The 19,429-nt window shown below is 37.6% G+C and overlaps 1 protein-coding gene across 5 annotated transcripts in view; it reads left to right on the top strand.

Annotated features, from left to right (window-relative positions):
• The window catches only part of LOC137288234 (mycolipanoate synthase-like), a 30,982-nt gene that overhangs the window by 54 nt on the left and 11,499 nt on the right, over positions 1-19,429 (top strand). The window contains exons 2-5 of one of the 5 annotated variants that reach the window (XM_067820678.1): positions 11,806-11,866; positions 13,125-13,346; positions 13,526-13,686; positions 13,939-14,142. In XM_067820678.1, coding sequence (XP_067676779.1) covers positions 13,144-13,346; positions 13,526-13,686; positions 13,939-14,142 — 568 coding nt within the window. In that variant the 5' untranslated portion in view covers positions 11,806-11,866; positions 13,125-13,143. Of the gene's footprint in view, positions 1-17; positions 3,739-11,805; positions 13,347-13,525; positions 13,687-13,938; positions 14,143-17,854; positions 17,960-19,429 lie in introns of those variants that run through there. The other 4 variants (XM_067820680.1, XM_067820679.1, XM_067820682.1 and 1 more) reach the window with 4 other exon arrangements.

Below are 19,429 nucleotides of genomic sequence, written 5' to 3'. Positions count from 1 at the left end.
AGCCACCACCCACAGGTTGACCTACATGTATAATGAAATATCACTCTTATATACTTGACTATCCATATGTGCAGGATTGTTTCAGGGTTAGTTTTTATTTACATATAACGTTGTTTGTTCTCATATCTCGTACATAGCATTGTTACATGTACAGAAACGAATGGAATTGTTTTTAAATGAAAGAAATGTGGGCTTCATCCCAACGTCATTATATATTTACAGACATGCTGTGCAGAGTTACGTAACTTGGGTCCTCTGTAACCGTTGGCTAGACAAGTCTGGTTAGACAAGCGTAATGCACGTTTGATAAATAAAAGACATACGGCTTTTATGACATTAAACACATCTTGATAAAACTAAAATACTATTTAAAAACATTTATGCCAAACTAACAGTCTCATTCGTATGTGACCTACAGATGCTGGACAAATAGACAGACTGGGACGTTTGCCCATCTTAAAGAACGAATAAACTAAGTTTTTGTACTCTTTTTAACCATTACATATGAAAGACTTGTGGCTAGTCTTAAGCGGAACACAAAACTCATTCTTAAAAAAACTTGTGGTTAGTTCAAACCGAGCGAGTACAAGTTGCCAAAAAGTCATCTGCTTCACTCTCGCCCGCAGTGAAACAAGAAGCCCTAATAAAAAGAAACAATCTGGTAATACTTATAGCGAATGTATAACAGGAATGTAATATCTAGATATTTTATAGTTTGCCAACGTGTATTATATTTCCCACGCACGCCCTAGTGTATGTTGTCTGTATCATTACACTTCGCGATGAAAGCAATGATTCTGTTGAAAGCTACGACAACAAAATAGACTAAAATGCAAATATTAAAATTAAGACCAGTCAAAGTTATAGGAACAATGCCAGACTATTACCTTGTTTGAGGAATGTATCCACCAGTATCTACCAAAAAACGAGTGATATGCCAATCATCTGCAGATTTTGCAACTGATGTCTCTTTTAACAGTCTAACATACGAAAACGTGATGTATCGTTTCAGATTTTTTACATTGCCTAGTCTCATTGGCCACCCAAGATAGCACACCTGGCAACTAATTGCATAATGTTCGCCATTCTTTTAAAATTCTTTTCTTAAAAAGATAATTCAGTTAGCCAACAATGAGCAACCAATCAATGTATTGGCGGTTAATCTTTTGCAAGAAGGGTGTTGTTTTTACACAGACACGACAGAGTGTATTCAGTTTAGAATAGTAAATATACATACATAACACTACCTTTTGACAAATCCGCATACAAGTAATTAATCAATCAGCGTGTTATCGGTTAATCCTTTGATCGATACAGACACAGGAGATGCCAAATAGGGACCTTTGTCGGGTAATCTAAGTGGCGTTACCCCTAATTATACCTGTTATAAATTCATTAACTGAGCATCAAGTGAATGATGACAAATAACGTGTTGGTTTATAACACGGATTAAAACCTAGCGACACCAAATGATTTTGACAGATTCGTCTGTGGAAACAATTTGTAACTCGGAAACTAGGTAAAGCAGGAGACAAAACTACGTAAATGACAGCAGATTGTGAGAACATACAGCTTTCATTTTTCACAACAGCTGTTGCGATTTCAGATTTGTACAAACCTGTATACGAAATGCTTTACACCCTGAAATGTAGATGAATTCTGCATAGCTGTGATATCTTTACCTCAAATACGTCACGGAGACGCGCCGATCTGAAATTTCGTTGAGAATTGTTCACTGTTGGCCAAAAAGGTCGATTTAAGGTAATTAAAGATCGAAATGAGTAGTTTTAATGAGTTTCATTTATAACGAAACCAATTAGTGATTTATATATTTGCACCCCGACCGAAGCAATATGACTAGGATCCAAGGCAGATTCTAATGTTAAGATAAATTTATTGAAGGTACAACTATTGCAATATAATCATTGGTAGTACCCACATTAGTTCATATATTCACAGCCTTACCAAATCCATTCTAAAGAATTTGTGAAAACCTCAGTAAGACCCTGTTCAACTTTATATGGAACTGTAAGCAGGATAAAATAAAAGAACTATGTTAATAAAAAGACTATGTGGATGGAGGATTAAGGATGGTAGACATTAATAATTTTATCTAAGCACTAAATATATTTCTTCGACAATATATAAAAGTCAGGCAAGACGCCTGAACTTAGCGTTCTCAAATGTATTTTTAGTAGGTGAAAATCAAGAAAATTCGTCTGACACTACTCTTTAGAAAGATACTTTTTCAGCTTGGAAACACTAATACTTGCAAAATCATAGTGCCCCTTACGATATCAAAAAAGAAAAAAAATTAACGTCTATAGCAGAACCAGCAGAATAAAAACCCAAACGTTTTTATCTAACGCTGGTTGAAACAATAAATTACAGCTATAAAGGACTGGAGTGGTAATGAATGCTTTCTTTCATTTGATATCAATAAAAGCCTACATTAATGGCACGTTTCTTAACTTTGAACGTTTAGTAAATAGTATTCTTGCAGAATGGAGAGGAAAAAATAAAAAAATATACATACTGCTCTCTAACCTAAACTTATCTAAACCTTTAATAGACTTTCGGAATTCAAAGTATGCAGTGTATACTACGACAACCTTCACAAAAACATCGATCCACCTCCTTCTTGTCTAACATGGAACAATAGTTTATTACTCTTGTGAATTTGAAACTTATATATCTGTACCAAAGACAGTAAAGTGTGTGATTTTCAATATAGATGTTTTACAAAGAGTTATATACATAAGAAAAGAACTCCTCAAAATGAAATTGTCTGAAAAATATACATGCTGTTTTTGTGAAGTAGCAAATGAAGACTCATCATGTTCATTATGAATTTTAATAGTTTCTGGAAGCAGGTAGCAGAGCCATAGATGCACTAGCTGGTGTGAACTGTCAAAAGAAGTTGTCATTTTGCACTACCTAAATATTACAAAATTACTTGATGCCGATGGCAACAAAATTCACAACCCAAAAAGCTTTGCTCAGAGTCGTTTCCAAATACAGTTAAGGACATAATGGATATTTAAAAACATACACTGTAAATATTAAACTGAAAGCTAACACTTTCAGTAAAAAACGGCAACCTTTGATAAACATTTTCCATTAACTGAATGATAACTAATGATACATACTCATAGTAATTTCTTAACTAATATCATTATTATCTTTATTACTACAACTTGATGTTTACCATAATGTGATTTCTGTACCATATATTGGGTAACACTATTATTGCATATTGTCTTATGATATAATTAAAGCAAACATTATGCTCTGTCCATCAGTAGCTACCCGGTATGAATGTTATGGCTACTGTGCAAACATGTAACCATATACAATATATGCTTTATATACACTTGTATGGACATGTTCTTTGTTGAAGCAAACAGTACACTCAATGAGTAAAGAGAATCTGTTGATGAAACAACTTTCCATAAATACATATTCAGAGTCTTCATCAACATGGACTTAACAGAGACATTTCTTGGAAAGCAACATGGCATCCTCCACTATGACAACTTAGCACAAAAGTGCAAAAACCGTTCAACTACTTTTTAATCAAAGTCCTGTAGTAATTTTGAAGTTTCACATACTTTCCTATTAATACTGTTTCAGAATGACAATCCCACCACCCAAGCGATGAATGCCGCTATTTGGAACTGTAGTCGGTATTATTTAAAACGAGAGTCTGCGCATGTTTGTGGCAGACCTGAACCAATGGTCAGTCTGTGTTTTATCTCTAAGTGTGTGTCGTGAAAAGACTTTGTCATGATTGGTAATGTATCAAGTCGAACGAATAATAAGAATTGGTTAGAGGCAGCCATTAAAGTAAACACTTATGGGTTTTTTGTTCGGTAACTTAAACGCAAATGTACATATATGTACAACAATGAATAACGGTGCAGAAAAAACAAAGAAAACCATACAAACAACTGCAGTATTATATATTTCTTGAAATACACCATCATGGATTGCCCATTTATTATAGACTTCTGATAATTTCGCTTTTGTTGGTGTATTTTAATCGTTCTATCTGATAATAGTATTTGAACTATATTTAAAAATGACATATGTTATGCCACGAATGTGTTTAGAAATTTTCATTTATGAATGAAATCCGCATTAGAACTGGTTTTCAGCAACCCGACGATTACAATACTGACGTGTATAGACGCGTTTATTTGTTTATTACTTCATTAAAAGAGGTAGTTTTAACAAATATTTAACTGTTTTTCCCAACTAGGCCTTTTAATTGGGTCCTCTAACCATCATCACAAACAGCATTTTACAAGTAAAACTTAAAACAATTAACGTATTATTCGGCCGTGGAAGATACTGCAATGTAATATTTTACGACAATACAACACTCGTGTAGTACCGCTAGATGTATGACGTCATAAAAGTTTAGAGTTAAGAAGTCACAATGCTAATAAATCTGTCATAGTGGTATTAGACCTTGATTGATACACGGAAAGCTAGGTTATAGCCTGGGAAAGTCACACATAAGAAAAAGTTAAAAATTGTTTGGCTCAACCGCCAATGTGAGTGGTTGAGTGATCGTATGAATGTGGCTCGCCCGGCAGTGGGCTATCATCCATTTTACAGTAAATAATGAAATATCAAATATTAGAATATTCATTGTGTAAAACCTAGAAATCAAACACCTTTTACGAATTAATTATGATTATCAAACGATTAATTCTTGGAAGCATTTTAACTTATGGGAGGTTCAAAGACATTCAATGTGTTATCCCTTTCTGATAAACTGATAAGAGGTATTGCTGTCTTAGTTATTATTATTTATTCATGTTAAATACTCAACAACAAAAACATTGTTTTGGAAGAATCACCATTTAGTGCACAAACATACTTAGACACTTCTTAAGGAAAATTATTGTCCAAACTTTGCTGATGCAATTTACCAATCATACAAACCAAAGTAGTTTACGTGAAGATATGAAAAGATGAATAAAAATACAAATAAAATTTTCTTAAGAGCAAAAGCTGAAATTGCCCTTTTCCATAGAATGGTCCGTTAGTATGTATCATTTCATCTCAGTTTGTATTAGATCATGGTAACAACAGTGTGTAAGCTTAAGGTGTCTCAACAAGCAAGTGGTGCAGTGAAGAAGTAACATTTTGGGCGGTGTCCTGTTACAAGAGCTGCCGTTGACGGTCAACAAGGGGCGCGTTGTTCAGCAAATTTTGGGGGGCTTCGATGCGCATCGCTGCATGCTTTCCCGCGCTACGGACTGCTGTTTAAGCGCCTCATGCTACATTTCAACAACTTTTACCCCTTTGTTACCAGAAAGCGCCCCAAAGTCAAAGATCTACTGTAAACATAAAGACTTACATTGCCGATGTCGTTAAGATGTCGTTCAGATCACATTTCAGAATGGCTAGATCATCTGTAGAGGTATTAACAACCTACAATTCAGTAAATAAATAATTGATAGTAATAGTTGTAAATAATTAGTGCGATCCCGCTGTCTCGTCATACTGCTGCCGCTTAACATTGTGACATCATACGTTTCGGTTATAAACAGTTGTTTTGCGTCACTTACACTGCATATATACTGTACAGGCCCGTGCTAAATGTATTGGGACACTTGACGGTTTAACATAGACATACATGTTATTTTAGAGTAGCAGAAATATGTTTTATGAAGTGAGTTTAGGTTCGATCTTTGTAAAATATGACGCAAAAAATTGAAATCATCTCATCTCAAATTACGTATGGTTCCACAATCCAACCGGCCTCCATGCAAAGGGGTCACTGTAAATATGTTGATGAAATCATCCTTGTATAAATAACCCCCCCAAAAAACAAACAAAAAAAAACAACAAACCCCCCCCCCCCCAAAAAAAAAAAAATAATGCACATACTTATCTTCTAGCAGGCGTTTTGTCTGCTCTTCTACGAGCAAAAGAGATAAGTCTCCTTGGTCACCTTCAAGAATAACATGCTGTGACGCCATTTGGAATGTCGCTGGCTAAGGCGGGAAGCACCTCCCTCAGTCGTTGCGCGCCGAAGCGCAGTGATGCTTGTAGCGACGTGTTTTTCATCCAATAGAAGCGCAGTGATGCTCAGCGGATTGTCTACACAATGCGCCCACGGTGAAGGACGTGCGGACGGAGAATCTGGTCGATGTGTCGATTGGCCGTCAGATTGTCTGGGACAAGCACAAGTTCCGATCTGCGGGTGTATGAGATCCCCTCCCCACACCTTAACACTCCCCTACCGATTCTGTAACCTGTCTGATGCAGCTGGGAGCAAAAATTCATGACGTCGTCTGTAGAAACGGTCTCTATCATCACATCGCCTGAGGAGATAAAGGGATTCGTCGCTAAACCATATGCGCCTCCAGTTTGCCAGGTGCCAGTTTGATGGTTACACCATCTCGTGTTACATCGATGTGGTCGTGTCAAGGTGGGGACAACTTTTGGACGTTTGGCAGGTATTCCTACTTCTCGGAGACGGATCCTGATTGTCTGATCAGACACTCTTCGGGCTCCAAACTGTTCTGGTGCTATGTCCCAGGCGGTACGATGACGGTCACGTAGGTGGGTTACCCGGATGTACCGATCATGGGCAGGTGTGGTGACTCTAAGTCTTCCTGATCGTGGACGGCCATTTGTCGAATTTGACGACATCGATCCCACAATCGAGTTATTGAGCTGAGGTGAACGTTGAAGATTCTTGCCACCTCACTCTTTGATTCGCCAGCTTGTAATCGTCAAATTGCCTGATTTCGACCGGCAGCGTTCACACGTCCCAGTTTCGTATACAGTGCTAGCAAAGATCGTGGATGAAATTGTGAGATTCATTTGGGTCTTTTATAGTCACATGCTGTACTCATGTTTAGCATGTGAGAAACAATTATTGTGCCTGATATTCGTGCTGCATGACATCCACGCACATCATGATAATACTGATTGATAAAACCGTTCAAAATCGTTTTTTGGGTTGCGTTTGGTCAAGCATGATCTTCTAAAACATCCCAGAAACAATGTACAACCCTAAGAAAAATGTTTGGGTTTTTAACCCGTAAAAAATTGAAACTGTTTTTACCAACACTTATCAGTTCTCCTTTTCATCTCCGACAGCTCCAAAATCATTGAAGACTGGTTACTGCAACATCAATGTAGACGTGTACATTCACAATCCGCTCAGATTTTTTACATGCCAGAAGTACCGCCATGGTGTAAATACTTGTATATTGTCCGTTGTGTGTGCTCACTGTGGTGAGAAGACACACACAACGGAAGATTGTACAAGTACTTTTAAAACGTGCACCAACTGTTCAGGAAACCATTCATCCTTTTCGAAAGAGTGTCCGATTTGGAAAGAACATATGGAAATTAACAAGATCAAATTTACCCAAAACATCAGTTTTTCTGATGCCAAAAAACTTGTAAAGGGATCTGAGCTTAGAGACAGTTATGCTTCTATAATCACAACAACAACTGAATCATGCACAAGCTTAAGCTGTCAAACAAATTTGACCTGGGTCAAATGTGATTCTCGTCTCAAAGTACAGAGTCACTTCCTAGTCAGTCACAAAAGTAGTCGGAGTCATCTTCTGATCATAAGCCATCCTCTGAGTCGCGTTCGCAATCTCAATCGTCATATGATACTCAGTCAGCTGTTACAAGCAAAAGTAGACTGAAGAATGAGGCCTAGAAAAAAACAAAAGGAAAAAAAAAGTAAAAGTGGAAGAGCCCCGAAACGGTCGGAAAATAGAATTCTGCAACACAACAGATATGGATCTCTGGAGGACATGGACGTCTCTGAAAACGTCCATTCTACGGCACATAGCCTGTCGCCCTCCAAAAAGGTGCGGGGTAGATCCAAATAAATCCTCACAAAAAGTAGTTTCTTCTTATAATGTTATACAGTGGAACTGCAGAGGGCTAAAGAATAATTTCAGTGATTTACAGCTATTGTTCCAGGACTTTAATTCCATCAGCAGTCTGTCTGCAGGAGACATATTTCAAGCAGACGGATACTTTTGACCCCCGCCATTTCAATGCCTACCATTCTTTTTCACCCTCGGGCGAGAGGGCCACTGGAGGAGCTTCTATCCTTCTAAACCAGAATATTATTCAGAGTCCTATTATTATTAATACTGGTATCCAGGCTGCAGCCGTACGACTTACTTCACACGTTGCACTCACACTAAAGTTAATGGCTCCAAATCTAGCATAAACCACCTTAAAGATGCAAACCAGCTATCAACTAATGAAACCGATATTGCTAATAAACTTGGTGAAACTTTGGTAAAACATTCTTCTTCGTCAAATTATGAACGTAAGTTCCAAACATATCAAAATCAGCAAGAAAAGAAAACCATTAACTTTAATGGGTAAGACTATAATGAAACTTTTTCGATACATGGGCTTCATACTGCTCTTGATCAGGCTCATGATACTGCTTCAGGAGCTTATAACATACATTATCAACTCCAGAAGCAACTACCAGATACATGCTTAGAGACGCTCTTACCTATGTTTGATAATATTAGGACATCTGGACAATTTCCTTCGTCGTGGCGTGATGCTATCGTTGTTCCCTTTCCTAAACCTGGACGTGATCCGACTGATCCTTCCAATTATAGGCCAATTTCGCTTACTAGCTATGTTTGCAAGACCATGGAACGCATGATGAATAATCAAATTGTCTGGTATTGGGAAACGAATAACCTAATAACAGATATACAATGTGGTTTCCGCAAACACAGAAATAATTAATAAACAACATGCAGTGTCGATCTTTGTCGATCTGGGAAAAGCATATGACATCACTTGAAAACATGGGATTTTAAAAGATTTACATGACTTCGGATTGCGAGGGCGACTGCCTCAATTTATAGCCAGCTATTTAAAAAAATAGACAGTTTCATGTTCGTGTGGGTTCTTCCCTGTCTGATCATTACAGTCAGGATCGGGGTGTACCACAAGGCAGTATTTTGTCTGGTACAATTTTTAGCATCAAGATAAACAGTTTATCAAGGCTCTTAAATGATTCAATTGATGGATCACTTTTTGTGGATGATTGTAATATTTCATGTCGGGGTCGAAACATGCATAGTATTGAACGGCAAATGCAGTTGTGTCCAAACAAGATAAATAAATGGAGTTTGGAAAACGGCCTTAAATTTTCTGTCTAAACTAACTGTATACATTTCTGCCGTAAATACAAACCGCATAAAGACCCTGAACTATATCTAAACGGCACACCTATTAAAGTTGTAAAGGATGCCAAGTTTCTGGGTCTTATATTTGACTCCCACTTGACGTTCTTGCCGCATATTAAATCCCTTAAGGTTAAATGTCTGAAGGCACTCGACTTGATAAAAGTTGTTTCCAACTCAAGATGGGGAGGCGATCAAACCACCCACCCTACCACTTATACAGATCACTCCATCGCTCCAAACTTGACTACGGTTCCATTGTACATGGTGGAGCCTGTAAAAGCAGCCTGAAAATGTTAGATTCTATCCATCATCAAGGTCTAAGATTATGACTTGTATCTTTTCGAACTTCTCCCGTTGACAGTCTCTACGTCGAGACAGATGAGCCATCTCTCACTCAGCGACGTATAAAATTATCTTTACAATATGGTACAAAACTATACTCTAAAAAATCTAACCCTGCATTTAATTGTGCCTTTGATCCCCTTAAGGAGGATTTATACACTAAGAAACCTCCTCTTATTCCCCCTCTTGGGATCAGAATTAAACCTTTCATATCTGCTGCCGGCATTGAGTTAGACATTATATCTTCTTCCCGTCTTCTTTCTTCTCCTCCTTGGCAATTAGTTAGACCACCATACGACCTAACGCTAACCACATATAAAAAGTCAGAAACAAATGAATTACAGTACAAACAAGAATATTATCAATTAAAAAGTAAATATTGCAATTACGAATACTTATTCACAGATAGATCCAAGGACTGTGGTGCATTGGCTTGTGCCACTGTCATTGGATCTAGAACAATATCTTCTAGATTACCGGATAGCAGCTCTATTTTTACAGCTGAAGTTAACGCAATATTAACATCTCTTAAATATATTCAGAAACATGACAAACATAAACAATACATAATCTTTTCAATCTCTCTTTCTTGCCTTCAGGCAGTTAGAAACTTATCATTATTGAATTGTATAATTGTTGAATTGTATAATGATTTTGCTACTGGCCAATGTGACATGGTCCTTTGTTGGTTACCCAGCCACGTAGGCATTTCTGGAAATGCAATGGCCGACCTTGCTGCCAAGGCAGCACTCAACAAATCTGTTCTTATTCCATACTCTGATTGCAAAGCTGTCATTAGATCTTATATTCCTGATCTGATGCATAAGAGGTGGGACACTCAAGTAGGTATTAATAACTTACATGCTAGAAAACCCTGTATTGGTTACACCTACAAGGGTTGTCAGTCCAAATTTGAAGTGGTCATCACGCGACGATGTCGCTTTGGCTACACAAGATACACACATGAATATATGCTTAAAGGTGATGATCCTCCGTTTTATATCCCCTGTGATGAAAAAATCACAGTCAAGCATATCCTGCTTGACTGTGTTGAGTATTCCATCACAAGGGATCAGTATTTTAATTCACGAACTATGAAGGATCTTTTCAGCAATATTAGTCCTCGTTTAATTATTGCATTTTTAAAGGAGTTAGATTTGTTAAATGAATTGTAAATAGATAAATATTTTATAATTGGAAGATTAAATTAGCAACTCAAATTGTCTGTGGCTGTACCCTCAAAGGAGCTTGAAGTATTGTAAAATGATTATCTAGCCTCATGTAAGAATGTCGAGTTTTGATTGGTCCACGTGACTCTGATAAAACACCATGTACATCCATCACGATCCGCCAGCGGGAGTATAAAAGTCGTATACTCCCTTGCGAAAGTCACATCGCCCCGCTACGCCTCGGTGACGACGCGAAGTGAGAAAAGCGTGCATCGACAAGCCTTTAGTAACGTGCGGTGCATTGAGGTCAAACGATCAGTTGGTGTCAACATGGCAGCAAGTCGATTCGATGCGTGTTTTGTTTTGATCTAGTGAAAAAATTCAGCTAGATAAATGCGTTATCACATCGTGTCTCGGGAAATACGGGGTTTTATCGGGACTGATAAAACCCCGTATTTCCCTCGACTCGATGTGATAACTTATATTGTCCCTAAACATTTGATGTAAATTTAATTTTTCCAGGTTTTTAATCGTAGAATAAGTATTGTTTTAAAGTATGGCTAGATTAGTCTAAATTGCTAGCAGCTGAGGGGATGATGTAAACCCAGCTAGGGTCCATGCAGGAAGCAAATGTACTGTAAGTCCCCATGGTCTTTAGTATTGTGATCTACCTTCAGTTGCTGGCAACATATAGCTCATTTTTATATTGTATTATCCTCTATAGATGCATTGTTTTAGTTCTAATCACTAGTTTTATATTCTATTCTGTGATATTCTAGTTAGTTTTACTGTCCTACGTTGGCAGGTTTTTACAATGTATGTGCTCTTAATTCATTTGTATTTTTATCATTAATCGCGTTCTCGTCACGATATGGCTGCAATATTGCCGATGTGACGTTAAATATTAACTCACTATTACCCTGATTCACCAAATTATATTCTTCTTGTCAAATAGCAGGTCCGTTATCACCCAGTCATCACATATTAAAGAATAACACCTAGTGTTGCGTCTGATGTTTCTGTTACTTAGATTCCAAAAGTTATCCTCTTATATCCGAGCAACACATTGTTTGCCACAGGTTTCAACTTCGAACGTTTCCTCTTCTCTCTGTTATGCCTTTTTGGCTGAATAATGTCGTGGTATGTAGAAGTTTATCATTTTCTGTTGTTTGTATACACGTTTGCTAACTGATTGACAGGGCGTACATTTAGATGATGTTAATAATTACTCCTTGCAACATGATATTGAGCACAGATGAAAAGAATGTGATATTCGTGTTCAGTATTACTGTCACCCCTTCTGAATAATTGGTTGCAAGTAGCATGAATCCTGTTCGGTGTTTTTAAACAGACATCTAAACTGCAATTTTTATATTCTCAATTTCCTTCTCTTTACAGCTGTCAAATACATTTCACATACACATGTTTTAAGCATTAAATAGGAATATGGCCATTTTCCATTTTGAATAGTCCATTCTAACATTCTCTGTTTGCAGACAACGATCCTTACATCTTTGCACAAATGATAAAAGCAGTCCTATAATATCCCCAACTCCCTCCCCAACCTAAACATATCCACGACTCTTTTGAAACAACACTTTTTATTCATGTATGCCAGATTATTTCTTTTTGGAATAATTACATTTTAAATCACATTTTGTACGCTTTGTACTGAAAGCGGTGACTAGGAACTGAGATCCGTTTCAAATAGTAGAACGTTTCTATGCAAATATGCACACTGAGTATCTTCCATATTCACAATACCGATACAATGTCACTACTAATTAACCTTTTGATGCCTAAATATGTACACGTGTACATCAATTTCGTTGATACATTTATACTTTTGAAAATTCCCAAACCAATGGTAAAGTATTCTGCCCTAAGCCGGCTTAAATTTAGCCACAACATTCAGCCCCCAATGAGTATATTGTTCAGATATTATTCATAGAACTATAAAACTGGTCCATGTTACTGAGGCCAGGTGAGTAGGACGTCAGTTGTATTGAAAGTTGTATAGACAGTTGTATTCTTAGTTGTGTTACACTTACATATTCTGTCATATTTTCCGATATTTCAAAGACGTTCAGTTTTTACCGAATTAGGAGGTCGCGACGTGGTCCGAATATTTTTCATTGTTATTTTGGACATAAAAATCTATGGATACTTGAGAACTGGATTAGATAATTTACAAATTTTCATACGAGAAAAATGACTTTGTTATTCCTATTGATAGCTGCATTCAGTTACATCAAATTGCATAAAGCACACTTGAAATCTACTGAATGTAATGGTCAACGCACAAGTTGAATGATTGTAACTATATGTTTACTTGAATGTATTGTACTGATGTGTGTTAGAATTCAAACAGAAACATTATCCATTCATGTTTTGGCAGTTCCTGGTCATGCTGAGTGATGGCTGATGAATTAGCCGTTATTGGCATTGGGTGCAGGTTTCCAGGCGCCACCTGCTTGGAGGAATTCTGGGATGTCCTTAGAAATGGAGAGGACCACGTGGTGGACATTCCTTCTGAGAGATGGAACATGGATGCCTACTTTGACGCGGACATCAATGCTGTAGGGAAGAGCTATGCCTCAAAAGCAGGTCTAATAAAGGAGTGAGTCTCAAAGCTCTATTTCACATGCCAAGTTACAGCATAGAAATACTTAAACAGTATTTCTTGTTCAGAATTGTTCAGGTATAAATTCTAGTTTGTATTTCACTGTTATGAACATAGGTCACACGGACAAGGTGCTTATTTGTACGAAAATTGTGAACCATGCGTTCTCCCTTCAGCTTTGATCACTTCGACAACAAACTTTTTAAAATCAACGAAGTCGAGGCTGCCCAGATGGACCCCCAACAGCGTCAGGTGTTAGAGTGCACGTACATGGCTTTGGAGAACGCCGGCATCACCAGACAACAAATAGCAGGACAGAAAGTGGGAGTCTACGTAGGTTCGTTCTTACCATTATAGTTACTTTGCTGTTCCACAGCGCTCTCAGCAATATTCGAACAGTTTGTATGAATTTGAAGTTTATCATGTCTAAAACAATAATCACAGATAATTAAGAGTCAATGATTAATTATATTACTTTTAATGTATCTATCTAAACCGTCACCTTTGTTGTTATCGTGGTATTTTGCATTAATAAGATGTAACGTTATGAATGAGAGGATACTTAATAAATGATCGCTTTGATTGGTAGGTTCCATGACCACGGATTATGGAGATCTGGTTTGCTACAACTCACCAGACATTTCTAACCACACCGTCACTGGACAGGCGAGTTCCATACTGTCCAACAGGGTGTCCTACGTGTACAACCTAACAGGACCTTCCATGACCATAGACACAGCGTGTTCCTCATCCCTCGTGGCCCTACACCAGGCAGGACTGGCACTCCGGGCAGGTTAGTATTCTTGTAACTGCCTATTATTCACATTGTACCCGTGTCAAGCCACCTCCTCGTGGTTGTTGCCGGTATTGCTCAGAGATTATCAAACCAGCATATGCAAATATGAAACAGGTCAGTAAAAGTAACCTAAACCAAGGCTAGAGTCTTTTACAAAACATCACAGTTACAAAATATCAAAGGGATGAGCTCAAATTAACTAATCAGATCAAATATGGTTAGAGGATATGGAAGTGTCCATCCAAGGACTTATAGTTTGTCGCCGACAAAAAAGGGGCAGGGTAGAGACCCAATCATTCCCCCAGAAAGATAGGTTATTTCAATAAAATCATACAGTGGAACTGTAGAGGACTCACGACCAACTTTAATGAAATACATATATTAATACATGACTTTACACCGGCAGTATTCTGTCTGCAGGATACGTATCTACAACAGACAGACAAATGTGAATTACATCAGTTCAAAGGGTATCATGGTTTTTCTCCTGCAGGTTAGAGAGGCACTGGAGGATTATTAATCCTTCTTCGGCAGAATATTATCCATAGCCCTGTTACACTTCATACTACTTTCCAAACCGTTGCAGTGCGAGTTACGTCACATATTTACTTTTCCATTATGTATTCTATATATTCATCCGTCTTCGACACTTGTACAGATCTTCAATATCTTCGATCTTCAAAACCTCTACGAACAACTCCCTAAACCCTGCATTATCATGGGTTATTTGACTGGTCACAACCCACTCTGGGGCAGTACTTACACTAATACTGAAGGCAAAATACTTGAAGATTTCATTTAACTGTCCATAACTTAAATAAATCTAAAGTACTCAATGAAAACGTGCGGAGTACCTTGAAACAAAACAAACGGCAATCTTGGAGAAATTATGTCTCGAAAATTATTCGACGCACGTCAATGTCCAAGGTATGGAACATGGTCCAAAGAATTAAAGGCAAAGGTTCAAAACCTACTGTTCACCGTCTTATAATTGGTGATAATGTACTTACTCATAAAATTAAAATTGCAAATAAAATTAGCACAACTCTTCCCAAAAATTCATCATCGGCAAATTATGTCCCTGAGTTTCAGAGATGTCGGAAACAACAGGAAAAGAAAACAATGCTTTTGAATCGAATAATGGTGAGGGTTATAATGAACTTTTTTCGCTACATGAGCTATACACTGCTCTTGAGCAAGCTCATGACACTTCAACGGTTGATGATAAAATCCATTACCAGCTACTGAAACATTTGCCTGAACCATGTCAGTTGAGGTATCTTTGACCTAATATGGACATCTGGCGACATCTCCTCATTCATGGCGTAATGCCATTGTAATCACGATACCCAAACCTGGCAGGGATCATACAGTTCCATTGAATTACAGACCGATATCTCTAACCAGCTGTGTCTGTAAGATCATGGGAACGTATAGTGAATAATAGATTTACGCGGTTTCTTGAAAACGATAACCTTATAACAAATAATCAGTCTGGTTTAAGGGGAAAATCGTTGAACCATTGATCACTAGGTACATTTAGAGTCCCTCGTAAAAAAAGCTATAGTATGTTACAGTTAAGAATTAAGCCGTGACAAAAGGTGTAAGAAATCCACTTTTAACCAGCAAAACAGATCAAAGTCAAATCTAAAACATTCAGTTATTGCATTATTTAGCAAAGAGGGCAAGTTATACAAGTTCACAAGTCAATTTCACAATACCGATTTCAAATACAATACAAATGAGACAAGATCTAAGGCAATGGGTCACAAGATATGTAGCAAACTCACCAAAGTCTTAGTGCAAGAGAGAAACAGTTATGCAAAATGTAACAAAGCGAGCAGTCTGGCAGCGCTGACCAGGTGTTGACGGATGCAGAACGATATATACTCCAGTAATGTGTGTGTCTGTGTCCGTCCCAACACGGCAACTAGCATTATATATACATTCAGTCATTCCCTGAATGTTCGAGCACATACGACCTTTGCCACTAACGTGGAAATCTCCAGAACTCGTGTTTATATGTTTTTCAAAGAAAGGTAATTCTAAAGTACTGCCTTAGAGGCGTGCCGCTTTAATAATTCTTTCTAGGAAATGTGGCCCATAATAACTTACACTAAAACCTTAAATATTGTGACCCAATTACAACTACCTCAGTAATAATTAATAACAACCCAAATCGGAGAGCAAATGGTTAGGCCAGAAGTTAAACTAACGCTCAATTCATTTGAAAAATCAGAAGAAATGACCTACAACCACGAATATTAGCAATGTAGAATGTAAACATAGCACTTATATATCCTCATTTCAAGATGGGTTAAAGGCCGTTGGCGCAGTAGCTTGAGCCACTGTCACTGGATCCAGAACAATATCTTCCAGATTATTGGATAACCGCTATTTTACAGCAAAAGCAAACGCCATACAAACATCTCTTAAATATATTTAAAAAACCACCCTAACACAATCAATACATAATCTTGTCTGACTCTATTTCCGACTCTAAAATCTATGTTCCTAACATCCACTTTTAATTGAAAGTATCGAATTTTATAATGATCTTGCTCTAGGCAATACCACATCGTCCTATGTCGGTTGTTTCTGGGAATACAATGGCCGATCTTGCTGCCAAAGCAGCATTCACAAATTTGTGACGCCACTTCTTATTCCATACTCTGTTTACAAAACTAGCATTAGAACTTTCATCCATGATCTGATGCAGAAGAAAATGTCGCATTGGCCACACAAGATAAACACATGAATACCTATTGAAGGGTGAGGATCCCCCATTCTGCATCCCTTGTGATGAAAGAATCACAGTCAAGCATGTTAAATCACAAATCATGAAGGATCTTTAAAACTGTTAGTCCTCATTTAACTATTGCATTTTAAAAACAATTACATTTGTTAAATGATTTGTAAATTGATAAATATTTTATGATTGGAAGTTTGAACTCCGATTGGTAGTGGCTGGATCCTCGAGCAGGCTTAAAGTACTGTAAAATTTTTATCGTCACGAGAGGGCAGGGAAGTACCAAAACATTCATATTTTCTACTATTCTAATTGTAGCATATGTGTACTTTTAATGTTTGGTTAGATATGTCTAAATTGATAACGGTTGAAGGGATGATGTAAACCCAGCTAGGACCAATGCAGTAAGCAAATGTACTCTTAAGTCCCCGTGGTCCCTAGTATGGTGATCTACCTTCAGTTGTTCGAGATTTATAGCCCATTTTTATAATATCCTGTCCAGATTTGACATCACATTTTAGAGACAGATGCTAGTTTTACTTCCAAATTCATGTAATATTCTAGTTTGTTTTACTGTCCATTGATAGGTGTTATGGTTGAAAATGCGTCATGACAAAAGGTGTGAGAAATCCCCTCAGAACCAGCAAAATATAACACTGACAAGTTTCATATTTTCAGTGATACTTTATATTGAGCAAACAAAAATATCAAGATTCACAAGAGAGGTTTCATGTACAACACAACCGAGTCAGTTTTAAAGTAATGGGTCACAAATATAATGTCAACTCACCGAAGTCTTGATGTGAGAGTGAGAAACAGTTATGCAGAATGTAACACAGAGATCAGTCACACAGCGGTTATGTAGGTCAAGCATTTACGGAGAGGCTGGTAGATATGTACTCCAGTAATCTGTGTGTATCTGTATCGACAACACGGCAACTAACCTTTATATATATACAGTCAACATTTCCTGAAAGTTCGAGCACATACGACCATCGCCATCAACGTAGAATCTTCTCGGCCAGCTTCCCGGAAGTCAAAAGTTAATCAAAACACAAAGTCAAGGTGAGGAACTCTAAAGCACTTCCTTACAGGCCTGGGGCGGTGGGGTAGCCTAGTGGTTAAAGCGTTCGCTCGTCACGCCGGAGACCCGGGTTCGATTCCCCACATGGGTACAATGTGTGAAGCCCATTTTCTGGTGTCCCCCGCCGTGATATTGCTGGAATATTGCTAAAAAGCGGCGTAAAACTAAAACTCACTCACTCAGCCAAACTACTAAAATGCACTGAACATTTAGGATACGGAATGTGACCCATAATGATTATCACTCAAAACACTAAGTGTTGTGACCCAATAATAATTATTACTTAAATAATAATAGAAGTTACAGAAAATACACTCTCGTAACACAGGTTTTTAATCCATAACGCTTTGTCTGTCTGTCCGTCTATCCGTCTGTCATCATTTTGTTTCCGGAGCATAACTCAAAAACTAGTCAATATTTATAGACCGAAATTGGTAGATATATCAAACTGAACCTATGGTTGTGTGTTTTACTACTTACAGACTTTGACTTTTATTGTTTATTTTTACGTTTTGGTTTTCCGTGGAACGTTTTGGACTTAGTCTAATGGGATAGGTGGGCTTTGTTTCCGGAGCTTAACTGAAAAAAAAACCACTCAATATTTTATTGCTAAACGTGATAGCTATATCAATCAGAACATAAAGTGGTGTCTTTCGCTATTTATCATTTTCTGGGTTTACATGGAAACGATTCTGACTCAAAATGGACAGATTGGTCTCGTTTCCGGAGCACACCTCGAAAACTTCTAAATATCCTTCTGCAAAACTTGGCAAATTTGTGAGGCAGACCCCAAGTTGTACCTTTTGCTGTTTGCAGATTTTTATCATTCATATTTTTTTCGGTTTCGGACTTAGTCTTAAAAGGGAGGGATGGGCTTCATATCCAGAGCAGAACTCAAAACCTTCATAATATCTTTCAGCAAACCATAGCAGATATTAGAGGCATACCCCAAAGTGGTGCCTTTAGCTATTTGCAAATATTTGGCATTTTTAATTTTTGGGAGGGTTTGCATGGAAACGATTCAGTCTCAAAAGGGAAGGATGGGCTCCGTTTCCGGAGCACAACTTGAAAACTTCTGAATATCTTTCTGCAAAACTTAGCAGATATGTGCGGTCGACCTCAATGTGGTGCCCTTAGCTATTTACAATTTTTTGTTATTTTCATTTTTCCCGGTTTCCATGGAAACGATTCAGACTTAGTGTCAAAGGGAGGGATGGTCTTCGTTTCCGGATATTTTTCGATAGATCTTAACAGATATATGAGACAGATCTTGAAGTGATGCTTTTGCTGTTTACAGATACATGGCATATATATTTTTTTCACGATTTTCCCGAAAACGATTCAAACTAAAAAAATATCAAGTAACTGTCAGATGATTTGTCCTTTCAAATATGTGGGGGCCAGGGGGTATGTTATTTTCTGACTCCTGTTATAATTTATAAGTTAATGTG

The sequence above is a fragment of the Haliotis asinina genome, chromosome 6, assembly GCF_037392515.1.
Source record: "Haliotis asinina isolate JCU_RB_2024 chromosome 6, JCU_Hal_asi_v2, whole genome shotgun sequence".
In the NCBI taxonomy this organism is placed as follows: domain Eukaryota; kingdom Metazoa; phylum Mollusca; class Gastropoda; order Lepetellida; family Haliotidae; genus Haliotis; species Haliotis asinina.
Note: the sequence above shows the minus strand (reverse complement) of the source record. Positions and strands in the feature narration are given on the sequence as shown.